This window comes from Ictalurus punctatus, chromosome 19, assembly GCF_001660625.3.
Source record: "Ictalurus punctatus breed USDA103 chromosome 19, Coco_2.0, whole genome shotgun sequence".
NCBI lineage: Eukaryota > Metazoa > Chordata > Actinopteri > Siluriformes > Ictaluridae > Ictalurus > Ictalurus punctatus.
The window spans coordinates 4,885,338-4,904,105 of record NC_030434.2 but is presented as its reverse complement, the minus strand read 5'-3'; the positions used below and the strand labels follow the sequence as shown (position 1 = coordinate 4,904,105).

The window sequence follows — 18,768 nt, the reverse complement described above, 5'->3', positions numbered from 1 at the left end:
CAAGAAGGTAGTAACACAGCCCAGGGAAATGTTATTCCTCCACAGCAGCTAAGCATTCAAGAAAACAGCAAGTAATGCTAACTGACTGTGCTAACAAGATCAGATTGAAGAGTACTCTCAACCTTCACCCGCAAAGTGAGATAGAAATCAACTTAGACAAGCATCGGCTAAGCTCTTCATTATCAAAGGGTTAGGAAGAGGAGAAAGGCTCCGGAAACAAGCACACACACACACACACACACACACAATTATCCAGTATCTGGATTAAAGATGTTAGAACATATAAATAGATTATATAGCTATATAAATAGATATATTCTGTATGCAGAAGTAGTTAATACTGTGGCATTGGAACTACTGTGTATTTAACTCCTGTGCCATGAAAACTGCTGTCATTGTTATAAGGACTCACTCTTTAGTTAGGTTAACAGACCATTCTAGCAGGCTCTGGAGTCTCTATTTCCACTATTTCTGCATATAAATTAGCTTTAGGTAAGACACTGTTGGTTGATGCTTGAATTTGGCACCATAATTGGATTAAAGTCAAATGGAACACCAGTGCAGTAATCACACGCCAGAGCTAGAACAAGAACACTTACCAAGGAAATGCAAATCACATTCACAATAAAGACAGGGAAAAGAAAGAGAGAGAGAGAGAGAGAGAGAGAGAGAGAGAGAGAGAGAGAGAGAGAGAGAGAGAGAGGGAAAAGAAAGAGAAAGAGAAAGAGAGAGAAAAAAAGAGAAAGAGAGAGAGAGAGTGAGAGAGAGAGACTGACCAAAGGCATTAAAGTGACAATAGGTATTTTAGATTCCAATCAGGAATCCAACAAGTACAAGTGAAGCATCCAATGTCCAACAAGAACACAGACATTCCTGGTGGACATTTTAAATTGTAGATTATGCCATAACTGAGCTACTGTCCCAAATTGAAAGTTAAAAGTGGGCAAAACTACAGATAGGTCTTGTTCAGATGACATGAACTACATGAAACACATGGGGGAACATAAAAAAGCTGTGTGGAGGAAGTAGGCTTCTCCATGCTCTGAGATAAAAACAGACTCTCCCTGGATCTGTTCAGTCTGACAGCTAATACGATTATACAGATAAACACATGAACAGCAGTGACAGATCTGTGGTATCTGTGTTTTGTAACATAAAGACAACAAAGACAACAAAGCATGGTTAATATCTTTGTAAGGTTTTTTTTTCTTCTTGTTTTCGTTCAATAGCATGTTGTGGGGAAAATAAATCACTAGACAGACCACTTGTAATATCTATTTTGCTGACAAGCAATGTACTGAATGAAAAAAAAGAGGCCATGTTTGCATTTTAATATACCAATTTCCAGCAAAGAATTTCAAACGATATGCCACTTCCCAGCAAACACTTGAGTTTATTAAAGAGAATTTTTGGTTATATAAAAATGGACTTAGAAACCATTAAGCACACCGAGCATAGTGTTGATATCTACTTTTCTTTTCTGCTATCATACACACACACACACACTAGGGATTTTCTTCAGGTGTTCCAAGTGTACTGCTTCACGCAATTCAAGACAGATTTACACAATCACCTTCATTAAAAGAAAGGTCAAGGCATGGAACATATTGCCATATACAGATATCATAGGAATATTACTAGCAGTAAGATGCAGAGACATATAAACAAAGCTAAAGCAGTTGGCAGTGCAAAAAATATGTAAAGAGTCACTAGTTTTTAAAAACATATACTAATACAAATAATAATACAAAAAAAGACAGTGGTCAGAGTATTTACAGAAGTGAGAACGTATGTGTTTCTGCAGTACACTGTGTAGTATTGTTGGCACTGACACATACTGTACACTGGCACCGGTGGCTCAGGAGTGGGACCCTGTCGCAGTGTAGTTGGACATCTCCCTACGGATGGTGCTAAATGGAGACAGCTCCAGCTCGGTGGTACATTCATGCTCGTTATCGTCACTGCCCACTGCTGAGGAGGCCGCCGCACCACACATAGTTGTGCAACAGCAACAGCACTCTATGAAAGCATGACCAAACGGTGGGCATAGGCAAAGCAGCAACACGGGTGTTATCGCAGTGCGCAGAAAGAGTAAGAGCTGACCAAGTGTGCGCAGTACACCCACCATGTCCAGGTGCCCTATGTAGGCTGCCACCATGTTTGCGACATTGTCGGGCACTGCACAGGCAGCGTAGACCACAGCCAGTGCCACCACAACACAGTTCATGCGGCTCTCCAGGCGCATCTGCTTCTTGTTGGCACGTGGGCATCCACGTTCGGCCCGGCGCATGCGGCGTGCTGTTGCTAATGAGCTGCCGATGGTAAACAGAGCGGGCAGGCAGAAATAGCACCCAAAGCACCACCAAAGCCTAGCACTCTCATACGCCAGGCCCAGTGCATAAAGAGTCTCAGGCAGTGATATGGAGATGCGTTCCAGACACCGCTCTGTTTCCTCTGTGTCTGAATCCTTCAGCAGCTGCCGGATCAGGAGTTCGGGCAACGCCAAAAGTAATGCACCGACCCAGATCACAGCAAGCTTAGCAGCAGCAGATGCGCAAGTCTCAATTGTCTCATAATACATTTGCACATTGGTGGCGGCACGGAATCGATCGATGCACAGGGCACAAATGGTGAAGGTGGTCACACCAAGTGAGGCTACCTGAAAGACACATAAAAAAAAAAACACACCTTAACACATTAACCACTGAACGAGTATATATTTATTTTCAACATGAGCATATGCAGTGGATTTAAAGTCTACACACCCCTGGGAAAATTAAAAGTTTTTGTGATGTAAAAAAATATTAAATAAAAATAAATCATGTCATTAAGAAAGGAAAAAAAAAAACCTTAATAATGAACAATAACAATAATCTGGTTGTATAAGTGAGCACACCCTTTTATAATCGGGCATGATATGGGCTCAGAATTAACCAATCATATTCAAACTCATGTGCAAAAGTAGTTATCCTACACCTGTAATCAATTAAATGATTCTGATTCACCCCAAATAAGGATCAGCTGTTTCTGTACGATTTTCATCAACAAATGGAGAAAAAACAGCACCACAGTGACATTACCAAGAACAGGATATCCCTCTAAAAAATTGACAATAGGACAAGAAGAAAACTTATCAGGGTGGCTACCAACAGACCTACAGCAATATTAAAGCAGCTACAGAAATATCTGGCAAGTACTGGTAACGTTCAGCATATGGCAACAACCTCTTGTATTCTTCACATGTCTGGGTTGTAGGGTAGGGTGGCTAGAGAGAAGCCCCTTCTCAAAAAAAATTAACAAACATTCAAGGCCACCTAAATAACCCCAAACAATATTGAAAAATGTGTTCTGGTCTTTTTGGACATAAAAGAATACCCAAAGAAAACTATATCCAAGGTGAAGCACGATGGTGGTAGCATCATGAAATGGGGCTGCATCACTTCAGCTGGGATTGGCGCTCTAGTCAAGATAGAGGGAAACATTGGTAGCTCCAAATACTTATTTATTCTGAACCTACAGGCAGACAGCTGAAGATGAAAAATTATGTCACTAGTCCAGATCTACATCCTATCAAAAATCTGTAGAATGACTTAAAGAGGGCTGTGCACAGGAGAGATCCCATCACAATTTGATAGATCTGGAGCATGTTTGAAAGGAGGAGTGGAATAAATTGCCAAATCAAGATTTGTGAAGTATGTGGAAGACTCTTACCCAAAAACCCTGAGTGTTGTATTACAAGCAAAAGGTGCTTAAAAAAAGTATTAGTTAAGGGGTGTGCATACTTGTACAACCAGGTAAATGTTTTTACTTTTTCCCCTAACACCTTTCTATTTGTTTTTAACTCTTTAAAAAAAAATGTTGTTGGTTGCTACACTACCATCACACTACCATCACACTACCATACCACACTGACCCATATGCGATTATTCTCCAAACTGTTGCCACAAAGTCTGAAACAAACAATTGTATAGAATGTCTTTGTATGCTGTAGCATTACAATTTCCCTTCACTGGAACTAATAGACCCAAACCTGTTCCACCCTGACAATGCCACAAAGCGAGCTCCATGAAGACATGGTGTGTGAAGGTTGGAGTGGAAGAACTCGAGTGTCCTGCACAGAGCCCTGACCTCAACCCCACTGAATTGAACTGGAACACAGACTGCACTCCAGGCCTCCTCACTCAACATCATTGCCTGACGTCATTAATGCTCTTATGACTGAATGAGCACAAATCCCCACAGTCACGCTCCAAAATCTACTGGAAAGCCTTCCCAGAAGAGTGGAGGTTATTATAACAGCAAAGGGGGACTACATCTGGAATGGGATGTTCAAAAAGCACATTGATTGATTGATTGATGTTCAGGTGTCATTATTTCTGGCAATATAGTGTATATCACATTAAGCTGGAAAAAAATGTGTGACATGACTTATCTGGGTGTCATTTATTTTTTTTAATATCACAAAAACCTGCTATTTTAACAGGGACATGTAGATGTTTTATATACACTGTATATGTGCACTATGGTCAGTTTCTTTCTATTGGTCACATACAGTTGTTATACATATGCTGTTAACGTGCATGGCACATGTGTTGGACCTCCTTGTGCTGTTTTTCCTTGTGAAATTCATGTGTACATATGATGAATAAAGGGTTCTGATTTCTGAAATGCAGTTCAGTCATAGTCACAAAAGAAGCAGGGAGAAATTCCACTCTGCAACAAAGGCCAGGATTCAGCATTTGCATTAGAGCATGTTGGCATTTTCAAAAGAAAGATTACAAGGCCTTATGCTGCATTGCCGTGGCATCAGCCTTATCTGCAGGCTAAATTATATTTGACAGACAGGTAAACCTAGTTTAAGAGCTGACAACATTTCCCATGTGGTGTTCATGTGTTGACATGTTTTCAAAAAATTTTTTCAGCGTCCCAGTCTAATTGTACTGCGTCCTTGTTACCCTATGCTTTACAGAAATTTTCAAATTTGTCATCACATGTACTGTATAATTTCACTAGCTTGAAATGTCACCTATCTATGCCATATTTTAGCAGAAGTAAACATTAAATTCTAGCTCATAAGCTAGAAGTATTCCAACTATGACATATAACAAGCCTTGCTATATACTACCCTAGCTGGTATTTGAAGTGTGAAAACTAAAAAATACAGGACAAACTGATGGATTAAGATTTGTCTGTTGCATTTTTCCTTAAAAGTCCATGTCAAACTGGATACGTCAAGGCTTTAACCATCCTGACAAAAAGCACCCTGACGAAATGTCCAGAAGCCATTATGAATCATAACATCCATTAGTATCCAGTAATGGAATGACATTAATTAAGTAGTTTAGACTGGTGCTCCATTAGCACTCAACCACCTGTGGTTTTCTGATTGGCAACATTCGATAAGTGCAACCTTTATTACCGAAAAGAGGCTAGCTGCATTTTGACTGAAGAACACTACTACTGCAATCATAATATCAAACATTTAAGTATGGCTGTCTATTATCTGCTTCCCATCCATATCTATGGGTGTATACACAGGTCCAAATAACCACAATGTGGAAATATTCCTCAGTATTACTCTTGTGCTAAAAAGACAAAAGCCCAGGATTGTATATCATTGACATTTCTGAATACTCACTAAAATGTTCGATTTATACATTGCTAAACACTGTCAAATGTTCTGAGGAAAGCCTTTAAACATTAGTTTTTACAGAAACTTAAATGACCAGCTTCAATATCTTGTAGTGAATAGTTAACAATCTGAACTGTGAGGCCAAAGGACAGTCTATTCTCTGTGGCCCTGTTCATACCAGGTATGAACACCTGTCTCAAGTGATCCGATTACAAGTGTCCTGAAACATAACCGTTTACACCTGGCACCTGGTTTACAACTGGTTTACACCTGGCATTTTGAATGTGTCTCCAGTGACCACCTGTGATAGGATTTCATAACGTTTGCACTGGAAGAAAGGTGTCACACACATTTATTATGTCAACCTTCCACTCACTGCATTTGTTTTCAGGCAGAAATGTCCCGTGAATCATGTACCAATCATGTTTCAAACGTTTCGATTGTGTGTCTGCTAACAAAACTTAGAAATGAACAGGAGATGACTGCTCTTACTTCATTGCCTTTATCGATTAGCCTAGCTGTGGAGAACTCTACCGGTTCACACGAGTTCCAAACAGTTTCATGATGATTACATATTTCCAGCTGATGGAGTCAATTTTTTCCCTTTAATTATATGCAGTATGAAACCAAACCTAAACAATTAGTACACAAACCAAAAGTATCAATCACTCTTATTGGACCCAGGTGTGAAAGCAAACTCAGTCTTCTCTTTCTCAGTCACAATCAATGACAAAGTGCAAACTGTGCATGGTACACTGGGTCATTCACGCTTCCTAGCAGCAGATGATATGCCACTCTGTGCTACTGGCTTCAATTATGGTCCATTAAACTCCTGATTAAGAGCTCTTAGCCCAATGACAGCGGCAGTTATTAATCTGCCTTTAGTGGCGCTTTCATACAGGGTTCTTGGGAGGATGGAGGGGGCAGTTTGGTGTAGGGGTGTGTGGCAATAACTCCTCTCTACTGATGAATGGGATTACAGTGAGGGACTGCAGGAAGGCATGGGGAGTCGTCTACAGACAAAAGCCATAATGGCTACGGTGAGACAGCAGACAAAAGAAAATGTGACAAAGTGCTATCATTAGATACAAAGACACCACTCTGAACATGCTTACATTTATATACAGTCAATTGATCAATTAGACTCAAAAATCACATGAAAGAATTCAGAAATGATCATTGCCAAGAGGATTTTGAGGGCAGAGCATTGACTTAGGAACAAAAACGGATGTTCCTGCCTGTTCACTGTTCAAGCCCAACTGCTAACACTACTTAGATTGTATAAGAAAACTGATTTCATAATTATTTCAATTATGTTCCATTGTTGCTTTTTCCATAACACAAAAAAATCATTCACATTCAAGTTTTCCAGTATTTAACAGGTTGATGTACAGCTTTTAATATATTCCTGCCAATTGTAGAGAGAAAAAAAAAGAACATGCATCAGGAGAATAATCCTAAAACATACATATTCAACACTTCTGGGGCCGTCATAGAAATACCAGGATTTGTAAATCAACATTTCTACACCAAGTAAATCTTGCCATTTCAGACATGAAGGCACTTTGGTCAGCGAGTAAAACAGAACAATTCATGCCTCTTATCTGGAACGTAGACATGCCTGGCCTTGTTCTATGCAACCTCTACAACAAGGGTGTCAAACTCAAGCTCTGCCTGGCCTATATCAGCATTTCTGTATTTTAAACATATTATTTAGTCTATTGTTTAACAGACTATTACCCAATAATTATGCAGTATATTAACTATAACTATTCAACTGTAAGCACTATGAGGTGATAACATTTATTATACTGATTCATGTTTTTAATATATGAGGGCAAGTAAAAAAAAAACCTTAAATACATAAATCTGCACATTTGTGAAGAGTAACACTTGCACTAACAAAACAGATTATGTAGAGATTATGTAAAATCGATACACTTTTATTACACATATTTGCAACAAACCAATTTCCAAATTTAAGGTTGTCATTCAACTCACCTTCATATATGTTTTCCAAATATTGAAAATATATAACGCTTAAACAAGAACTCACATGGGCTTATGTCTGCTAAGAACATAGATGTCCCTAGTACTCGTATCTATCTTGTCTTTGTGTACCATCAACTTATATTTTTCAGCATATTTGCAGGTCTCTACATTGGGTGATTTATTACAGGATTAGGAGTCACTTACTGAATCACACTAAAGACCAGCACCTGACACACATTGGAATCGTTTTTAGATGTGGGTCTGTCTTGCATCAAACATAGAAGATCCATTTTAATGAGACAATTCACAGGCATCCATTTTAAACAGTGCTTTAGCACTGTGAAATGTGAGCGCACGTGTACAATGGCACATACATGTGGGCGCTACAGGTTTGCTGTGAATTCTGCATACACTCTGGTCCATAAATATATGGACATTGACAAATTAATTCTTTCCCTGGTGAAAAAAAAAACCCTTCAGAACAGATGGCTAGATCAAGAACACCCTTCAGGGGGTGGGTGTGTCATTGTTAAAGTCAACAGCCAAGAGAAGACTTCATCAGAATAAATACAGAGGGTCTACCACAAGATGTAAAACATTGGTAAGCCTTGAAAACAGGAAAACCGGATTATATTCGAGATTAACAACATTTAAAATGGCCTGTACGGTTCTGAACAATATCCTACGGACAGATGAGACAAAGATCAACTTGTACTAGAACAATGGGAAGATGGGAGTGAGGAAGTGCAGGAACTGCTCATTAACAGACACATATTACCTGATCTTATAGCGTGGTCATATATGGCCGCCAATGGAACTAATTCCTTTATATTTACTGATGATGTGACTGTGGGAAAAAACAGCAGGATGAAGTATACAGCTATATTATCTCATCTGACTCACTGGACAGCGCTTCACAGGGCAGATGGACAATGACGTTCAGAGGTAGACAGCATACTTTGATAACAACCCAAGACTTTTTTAGGCAAAGAAGCAGAATTTTCTCAGTGTTGCCAACTCTTCTTAGAGGAAAGTAACCAAAGTGTGCTCAAAACATCGCTAGCAGTCACTAGATGACGTCATAGGCTAATTTTCATATTAATTTATTCATCATGATCATTGGCAAATCAAATTACAAATCATTGTACATGAAGAGGGAAGATTTTAACTTATAATAAAATTTAATACAATAGTTTTATCAGAATAGAAAATAATAGATTTTTAATCTAACATAATACATTCTTTAAAGAATTTAGAAATAAGTCATCTCTGCTTATGGCACCACAAACTAAACTTTTGCACATTTACAAAACACTATACTTTCTATCAAGAATGCAGACAAAAGCATTCTTTTATCAAAGCAGTGACAGTGAGTAGGTGTCAGTAGTCATGAGGGAAACTGTACAAACTTTTATTACTTGTAAATATCTCCAAGAATAAAGATTAAAACAAAGAATGAAAAAAGTGTAAGGGTGGGACAAACAGTGATTGGTCACTGGGAATAGTGCTGAACAGTGATTGGTCATTGGGAATAATGGTGAACACTGACTGGTCATTGGGAACAGTGGTGAAGAGTGATTGGTCATTTGGAATCCCACTGAACAGTGATTGGTCATTGGGAATAGTGGTGAACAGTGAATGGTCATTGGGAATAGTGGTGAACAGTGATTGGTCATTGGGAATAGTGCTGAACAGTGATTGGTCATTGGGAATAGTGCTGAACAGCGATTGGTCATTGGGAATAATGGTGATCAGTGACTGGTTATTGGGAACAATGGTGATCATGAACATCTGCTCAAAAAGTCACTAAAGGGGTCTAAAATGCCTGGCAACAAAGTCGCTAAGTTGACCACACTGACTGCTCTCCAATGGCCAAGCCAATCACCTGACCTGCAACCAATTGAGCTGCATTTGACTTGTTGAGAGCAAAGTGAAAGCAGAATCTTAAGACAGCTGCAGTAAAGGTCTGGCAGAGCATCAACATGGAAGAAACCCAGAGTCTGGTGATGTCTGAGTCTTCCAGACTTCAGGCAGTCATTTACTGCAACCAAGTTTTAAAAATGACAATTTAATTTATGATTATGTTAGATTGTCCAATTAGTTTTGATTCCTTAATAAAGAGGAGGCCATATACACAAAGTGCTGACATCAATCACCCAATTTGGATGTAAAAACTTTAAAATAAGGCTGAAAGTTAAATTCTAAGAATGAACTAAGAACTAAGAATCATTATTTATTTTTAAATCCAATATACTGTGGTAGACAGCTAAAATAAAGAAATTGTCAATGTTCAAATATTTATGGATATTTATGTACCATGGGCAGTTTCAGCATTATTTTTTGCAAGCTTTTCATAGGCTGAATTAAACGAGGCAGTAGGCTTTTCCAGGCACAAGTGCTAACTGTCAAATGGGCAGAGTTTACTGACAAAGCACCTAAAACTCATCTCCCTTAGTTAGAAATATCTCATAATGCATGCTTATACATGTGAGTTCTACTCTCGGTTTAAACTCCTATATTTACTGGCATAAAATATATCTGGCTGAGCAAGATCCAAAAAACAAACAAAAAATTGCTTACCACATCTCATTTTTTGTGCTGCCGTGAGTGTAGATCTGGGAAATATGATGATATATTGACATCTTGATAAATTATATCACAGCACACTTTTCAGAAATATTATCAGTATTTTTACCCATCCATCCATCCAATTTCTTTACTGTTCATCATATACAGGGTCATGGGGAGCCTGCAGCTTCTCCCTGGGGACTTGGGGCACAAGGCAGGAGCGCCCTGGATGGGGTGCCAACCCACCACAGGGTACAATTACACACACCTGTTCACACACTATGGACAATTTAGAAATGCCACTCAGCCTACAACGTATGTCTTTGGATTGGGGGAAGAAACCAGAGTACCCGGAGGAAACCCCCGAAGCATGGGGAGAACATGCAAGCTCCGCACGCCAGGGTGGAGGCAGGACTCGAACCCCCAACCTTGGGGTGTGAAGCAAACGTGCTAATCAATAAGCCACCATACTCCCCTTCAGTAATTTTTGCAATCATTATAAACTGCGTAAGTAGCTATGTTATGTTAATATTTTGTACTTAATCTTTACCATTGCAAAATGTCAAAATTGTGTTCACACACACACATAAAAACACACATACAGTGCCTCTAGAAAATATTCACTTCCCAATGATTATTTCTCTTTTTGCTCTACTGCAACATCAAATTAAAGTATATCAGAATGGGATTTTGTATTCAGAATGGGAATAAAATATTTGTACGTCCTCAGAATTATTTGAAAGTAAAAAATCTAAAAAGTATTATGCTTAAGTATTCACACACTCAGTGTGAATTGTCCTTTGGCAGCAATTAAAGATTTGAGTTGTCACGGATGGGTCTCTATGATCTTTGCAAATTCTTATTTTGGCATTTTCTTCCACTCACCTCTCCCAAATAAGCCTGGGCATTGACTCAACCATCCCAAAACACAAACTATTTTTTTCCTCTCCAAGTCATTCCTTTATAGTTTTTTCTCTGTGCTTAAATGCAGATGTCTGGCAACCTGGACTGGGTTCTCCTTTACAATTTGCTTAGATTTGGCTTCATCCATGTTGCCTATAATGCAAGAATTTTCCAGCTCCTCTTGATAAAAGGAACCCCTGTGCTTGATCACAGAAATAGTGTTACCTGGATGTTGATTTGTATTTGAGTTGTACCAAATATTATACTTTGGCTTTAGACCAAATGGCTCAACTTTAGACTGATTAGACCATAAAATATTTTTCAAAAAGCTCTCAGATTTTCTTACATGGCCTTTCTCAGAAGTGGGTTCCTTCTGGCCACTAACCCATAGAAGACGGATCTGTGAAGAACAGATGATATTGTTGATGTCTGCCCAGGTTCTCCTATTTCAGCTCTGCAACTACTTCAGTGTTGTAGCTGGATGATTGAGCATTTCTCTGACAGTTGCCCTTCTTGCCCAAGCACTCAGTTTGGCCTGATCTTGGTAGGGCCTGTGTTATACCATATTTGTTCTACATTGTTATAATGGATTCCACAGTGCTCTTAAGAAAGTTCAGAGATTTGCAGATGTCTTAATAACCTTCTCTATCTTTTATTCTTCCTAACAATTTAATCTTGAAGCTTCCTGAAGCTGGCCACTTCCTTGGAATTCATGAAAGCAGCACAGCAGGATCTGATCTGCCATTTTAGCTGAGAGACCTCCCAAAGTCAGAGATATTTATTGCGCATGCCTACAACTGGACACACATAGACTTGGAAAATTAACACAGGTATGCTCTGTTTAGTATAAGCTTTCAAAACGTAAATACTATTTCTAATTTTGACTGTTCATTTTTTTCTAAATAATTTATTTAATTTTATTTCTGTAGTGTCACTTCAAAATGAGCAGAAAAAAAATCCCATTCTGATTTACATCAATTTGAGATGAATGACTCTCTGCTAAAACTAGACTTTACTGGTTGTTTTGGAAGGTCTATGCCAAGGGCATAAAAGATCCATGCAGCCCAGATTTTGCAGTGTCTGGGTGTATGTCTGCTTAAGGATATGTCCAGACGCGAGACATGGATGCTCTTTTTCCTCTGTAAATACTGCAGTTCTTTAAACGTAGTGACAGTGAACCACTCTGCTAGTGTAGTGCTTTAATTGATAGAATATCTGAATTAACACATATATGCTCAGAAAAATCCAAATAAACCAATATCGGTAAAAGAGAATATATTTATATAGTGAATGAAAGGTTGACACAAGAGTATTGTATATACATAATAAGCCCTACATCAGTGTTGCCCCAGCTCAGTCCTGCAGTGCCTCATTTTGCATGGCACACTGTAGGGCTTTCCCTGTTCTAATATACCCTTTTTACCATAATGAAGGGCTTATTAACAAACTGATAAGGCTCAGAAGGAATCAGCAAGAAAAATTTAAATTGTACAATAAAGATAGAAACGATAATAGTATTACAGTTTGACCAGCTCAATTACCTCAATGTAGGGGATAACTTTACAGGTGAAGTGGCCCAGTAGATAGGTTTTAGTCAGCTCGTGGAACACCACAAGGGGCATGCACAGCAACAACACGGCCAGATCCCAAACAGCCAGGTTAGCTAAAAGGGCGTTGGAGATGCTCCTCATGTAATAGTTATGGCACACAATGCACATGACTGCAACATTTCCAATGATCCCTATCACGAAAATGAGTGCAGAGAAACACGTGATGGCGTAGGCTGTGTACGTCTCGCTCGTGACCGGGTAGAAGGGGTTAGGGAAATATTCGTTTTCCTCATCTTCAGGGTAAGGTGGGGTCATAGGCGTTGCGTCCCACGGGTTATCTGGGGCCCTGCTCCGAGTGTCAAAGTCCAGGTGTTTGGATATATCGAAAGGGAAATCGGTGGAGGCGAGCGCCAAAGGCTTGGGCATCGGTTCCCACCACGTTAAAGGTGAAGTAAGGGCATTTGCTGACATCTTATTACCTCCAGTTACTCTCTTCTTTACTTCCCATGCCAGTTTCTTGTGGCGCTCCTTTGCGCCTCTTCTGTGTCTGTGGTTTCTCTCGTGTTCAGAGAACTTTCTCCATATCTCGTACTGACTGTGGACCACCCTGTCACCATGGGTGGTCCTGTCCATCCTGTGTGACAGAAGGTAACATCCAGACTTTTTAGTTTTGCATCTTCGACTGAAATGTGTAGCATTACCTCTGTTCAGTAATAAAGGCATCCTGACATCCAGTGAGGGAGTCCACTGAGCTGGACCTGTGGCTTGTCGCCTCGCAGACCGCATGGCGCTGGATGCCTTGCTGTGCACATCGTCCCTGTCTGCCAGAGCCACAGCGGTTGCAAGGAAAAATATATTTTTTATAAAACAAACCTGCATCGTCAGTGTCACTTTCTGGTGCTGATGGGTTTTAAATCAACACATTACATTGTGCTGGGAACGCTATTCGGTACGCTCGACATTATTGTTATTTTTGTACAATAAACTGATTTAATTCACCAACCAACAAACAAACCTGTCTATACAGATGCACTATGCAGCATGGACGCAAAATCACATCAGTCCATATGCACCTGAGCACCTCGTTTAGTGTCAAATTCGATCTCCAAACACATTTTTGCTGTAAACTGAACGCGCTCACACGATGGAGGTCCACACCAGAGGAAAGCGACAAGTAGTCTCTGTTTGCATCCCTCCTGTGTCTGTCTCGGGCGCGCCCACCTGAATCCGTTTAGATGGAGAAAAACCGGTGAGTTCACAGCGATTCTGCTTCTTTAGCACTAAAAAACCCCAAAACGGACACTAGCAGACCTGTGACAAGGTGCAGCTCTCACCGAGCAGTCCGACTGTTTATACATAAAGGTGAACCCCGACGGTAAAATCGTAGTTCCACACTTCCGCGGTTAACTAACCCCGAACCGCCATAGCACAGCCACCAGCAGCAGACCACTCCTCCGCGTCACCGCTGCTGCCAGGCAACCACGCCCACACCATGTAAAATCATGTTTTTCAGCGTTATAAATGACTCGTGTCAACAGTTGCCATATGGTCCCTTACTGAGGGATCCTTTATTACCGTATGGATATCAAAATCTTACCCGAATAAGAAAATTTACCAAACAAAGCAGGAAAAATAACTTATTATCTTCCATGCACAAGCTACACTTCACTACAATGCTACAATATACAACACTACACTACAATATACTATAACTATATTGAAATATAACACTATAGTACACTACAATATACACCACACTATACTACAACATAACAACACTACACTGCAAAATAACTACACTACAATACAAGATAACGACACTACAATATAACACTATACTACAATATAACAACACTACACTGCAAAATAACTACACTACAATATAACACTATACTACAATAACACTATTCTACAATATAAATACACTACAATACGATATAACTACACTACAATATAACACTATACTACAGTATAACTACCCTACAATATATCACTATACTACAATATAACAACACTACACTACAGTATAACACTATACTACAATATAACAACACTACCCTACAATATATCACTATACTACAATATAACTACACAGTAATACAATATAACCACACTACAGTATAACACTATATTACAATATAACTACACTGCAATATAACACTGTACTATAATATAACAACACTACACTGCTAAAGAACTACACTACAACATATCTACACTATACTACAATATAACTACACTACAAGATAACACTATAACTATACTACAATATTGTAGTATAGTTATAGTATATATACAATGGGGCGGCTGTGGCTCAGGTGGTAGAGCAGGTTGTCCACTAATCGTAGGGTTGGGGGTTCAATTCCCGGCCCACATGACTCCACATGCCGAAGTGTCCTTGGGCAACACACTGAACCCCAAGTTGCTCCCGATGGCAAGTTAGCGCCTTGCATGGCAGCTCTGCTACCACTGGTGTGTGAGCGTATGTGAATGAGGGTGCTATATAAGTGCGCCATTTACCAATATAGCAATACTACACTACACTACAATACAACACTATAATAGAACACTGATGTTACTCCCCCAACAGACCACAACATAATATTGCGCTTGCAACCACAAACTGGTAGAAGACCTCCAGCATCTTGGTGCATACATTGAAAGATCTGAGCTTCCTCAGAAAATAGAATAAGTTCTCCTATGTATCAAGATTTTTGGGACACCCTGTACACTACACTACTCTACACTGGAATGTAAAGGCTTTCCACTTTTGGATTTTGGAGTGTGGCTTTGGAGATTTGTGATAATTCAGCTACAAAGGTATTAGTGAGGTCAGGCACTGATGTTAGTTGAGGAGGTCTTGGGTGCAGTCTGTGTTCCAGTTCAGTAGGTGTTCAGTAGGGTTGAGGTCAGAACTCTGTGCAGGACACTCGAGTTCTTCTACTCCAAACTTCATACACCATGTCTTCATGGAGCTCACTTTGTGCACAAGGACATTGTCATGTTGGAACAATTTTGGGCCTCTTAGTTCCAGTGAAGGAAAATCATAATGCTACAGCATACAACAACATTCTATACAATTGTTGCTTTAAGCTTTATGGCAACAGTCTAAGGAAGAGCCACATATGAGTGTGATGGTCAAGTGTCCACAAATCCATATAGTATATATTTTGTTCCACTTTACCTGCTAATTAACAATCTAAAATATCTTAAATAACAGTATTTGAGTATCCAAATGCCTAATGGGACAGAGAGAAAAGCCATTTGACCAAAATTGCATGTAAAAGATGGATCCTTCTTTCTTTATTCATCTCAGTCTTACAAATTATTTGGTAAGTAGGAGTTTCTTTATATTTAATTATCAGATATTCACTTAATCAGTTATTGAAAAACTGATCATGTTGCTGGTCATCATACCTACTAACTACTGACAACTGAATTTTGCTTGAGCCAAAATATTCAAGTCTGTTTGATTTGAAAGGATATTTTCTTGTCATGTGTGTGGACAATAAATCTAGCACCATAGTGACCATAGGATGACAATTTAGAGTAACTAACCTAATTCACCGTGATTATGATATGATATTATGATAAAAGGAAAAAGAGTTTCCTTTTATCATTATGATAAAAGGAAAAAGAGTTGCATACAGTTTTCGTTTAATTAACATGGTTTTCTATGAATTCTATGAATGGTGTTTTGAATATCTCTCCCTCTCAAATCTCTCACTCTTATACTATCTCACCCAGAGGCTGAATCGAGAGATGTGGGCAGTGCTGGACTGATTCATGCCACCCCTCAACTGTATGTCTTCAATATTTGCACTTACACACAGAATGTAATTTTATAATAGAAGACAGACGGTATGTGTACATGGGTTTTCTTTATATTTTCTATTTTTTTTCCCAACATTTTAACAAACTAATTTTGTACATATACAGTGATGAATCAGAGATACAGTGATACATTAAAATCCATCCATATTCTATACCGCCTATCCCAAGGAGCATCGGGCACAAGGCAGGGTAAACTCTGGACAGAGTGCCAAACCATCGCAGGGCACAATCACATACACATTCACACACACACACACATTCATACACTACGGACACTTTGCATATGCTAATCAGCCTACCATGCATGTCTTTGGACTGGGAAGGAAACAGGAGTACCCAGAGGAAATCCCCGCAGCACGGGGAGAACATGCAAACGGGAATCAAACCCCCAAACCTGGCAATGTGAGGCGAACGTGCTAACCACTAAGCCACTGTATGCCCAATACATTAAAATAAAAAGTACATTTGTCTAAGAACTTTATGAGATTTGTCATATAATTTAATTAACATAAAATATTAAGTAAAGGGCAACTATTTAACACTCTACTTAATTTTCAAAGCACATTTTCTAATGTATAGCAAATATCTTCTATCAAAGGAAAATTATTTTTACACATTGAAATCTCTGTCTGTTATCCATTATGAAACTGGGACGGATTGCTAGAAGAGAAACTGCTATCTTCCAGCACCACCTGGCTGTGAAGAGTGGCATCACAATATTAAACCAGCTAACATGATGTTCATGAAAACGATTTGTGAAGATTCAGAGGGCACATGGATATATAGATAGACAGAGGAAATGGTGGACATACAGACAAAATAGATCAATGAACATCCTAATAATGGAGCCTTTATATATGTGCCCAGGTAGCAAGAACTCACTAAACACACACACACACACACACACACACACACACACACACACACAAACACAGGGGGGGGGGGGGGGGGGGGTCCTTGTCAAGTAATTACAATACAAAAACTCTAGTAAAGAGGAATGCATGGGCTTTGATAAGGTTTTAAAAATTATTGGTGTGTCACCAACCTTTTGTACTAATCTCAGGTTGACAATAACATGAATATACTGTATATTTTGGAATTCATTTATAATATATCTGATATTTTGTTTAGCTCAGTGGTTCAGATGTTGGACTACTTATGGGAAGGTCATGAGTTCAAAACCCCAGTGCTGCCACTGCTGGGCCCTTGAGCAAGGCCCTTAACACTCAACTGCTCAGTTGTATAATAGAGATAAATATAAGTCACTGTGGATAAAGGTGCCTGCCAAATGCTGCAAATGAATGAAAATCTCAACTGACTTGGGGAAGCTTGCAGAAAGGGTTGCCAGGCTTCAGAAAAAATTACACCCCAAGTACAGTACAACTAAGAAAAAAAGCACAAACAGACTTATCTGATTTGCAATACACCGGACAAAGACCAAGATACTAATAGGAGACACACAGTGTTTTTTTTTTTTGTATGCTCCACATACCATACACATTGCACAGGGCATATATGCCCTTCATAGTAGATTCTTTATTTCATGTCCGGTGACATTTTCTGATCTTTCTGGAATGTAACAATCCCAAAAACTAAAGTGGTAAATTGGATAAAATATCCTTAGATGGTTTGTTGTCAACTGTAAATAACTGATTCTTGATTTGGGAAAGTCATTGTTGTTTTTTGAAAAGCTTAAAAAGCTTCTGGTTCTACAGTTGTTATTTGTTGTTATGATTTGTGAATGAAAAATGACTTTATTCCAGCAACCAAGTATTTTTCAGTGTTTCCAGGGCATAGGGTCACACAAACAAAAACTTTCTGGTAGACCACCCCCATTTGCTTCCCACTCATTTGCATATTTATGGATTAATATTAGTAGAGTAACCAGAAATATGATTTTAGGCATGTCTATAGAAATGTATAGACATACCTATACATCTCTTTCCAGCATGTCAAACAGCATTGTATTTGTTTTGAAATCTACTTTATTTGATGTTAATCTGCATGGATAAATACAATAAGATTAATGGCATTATCATTACTATTATTATTACAAGCAAACCTGTAAAATGTACAACATGGAAGTAAGTGCTGGCTCAAATTTTGCCTATTACCTGAAGACACTTAACATAGAAACAGATACTCACATATTCAATTGGAGAAAGAAAAATAAGACACCAGCCGTGAGTGAGAAGAAGCAAGGGTCCAGGTTTATTCGTTCCGTTCCACCACACGAGATCCACACAGTTTGAGATGCCCCAAAATGCGATCTAAAAAACCAGAGCTGAA

At 39.0% G+C, this 18,768-nt stretch overlaps 1 protein-coding gene across 1 annotated transcript; it reads right to left on the bottom strand.

Moving 5' to 3' along the window:
• Nucleotides 1-1,274: 1,274 nt before the first annotated feature.
• Nucleotides 1,275-14,118, bottom strand: gpr37b (G protein-coupled receptor 37b). Its single transcript, XM_017494843.3, has 2 exons — nt 12,637-14,118; nt 1,275-2,659 (listed from the first exon to the last, which is right to left on the bottom strand). The coding sequence occupies exons 1-2, from the start codon at nt 13,522-13,524 to the stop codon at nt 1,859-1,861; spliced, it is 1,689 nt and encodes a 562-aa protein (XP_017350332.1). The 5' UTR covers nt 13,525-14,118; the 3' UTR covers nt 1,275-1,858.
• Between the last annotated feature and the right edge of the window lie 4,650 nt (nt 14,119-18,768).

What these genes read in the sequence shown, in the direction of transcription:
- gpr37b (XM_017494843.3), bottom strand. Translation starts at nt 13,524, where the DNA reads ATGCAGGTTTGTTTTATAAAAAATATATTTTTCCTTGCAACCGCTGTG. An exon ending in AAGTTATCCCCTACATTGAG is followed by an intron (nt 2,660 to 12,636) that starts GTAATTGAGCTG and finishes TGTGTCTTTCAG; the next exon opens with GTAGCCTCACTTGGTGTGAC.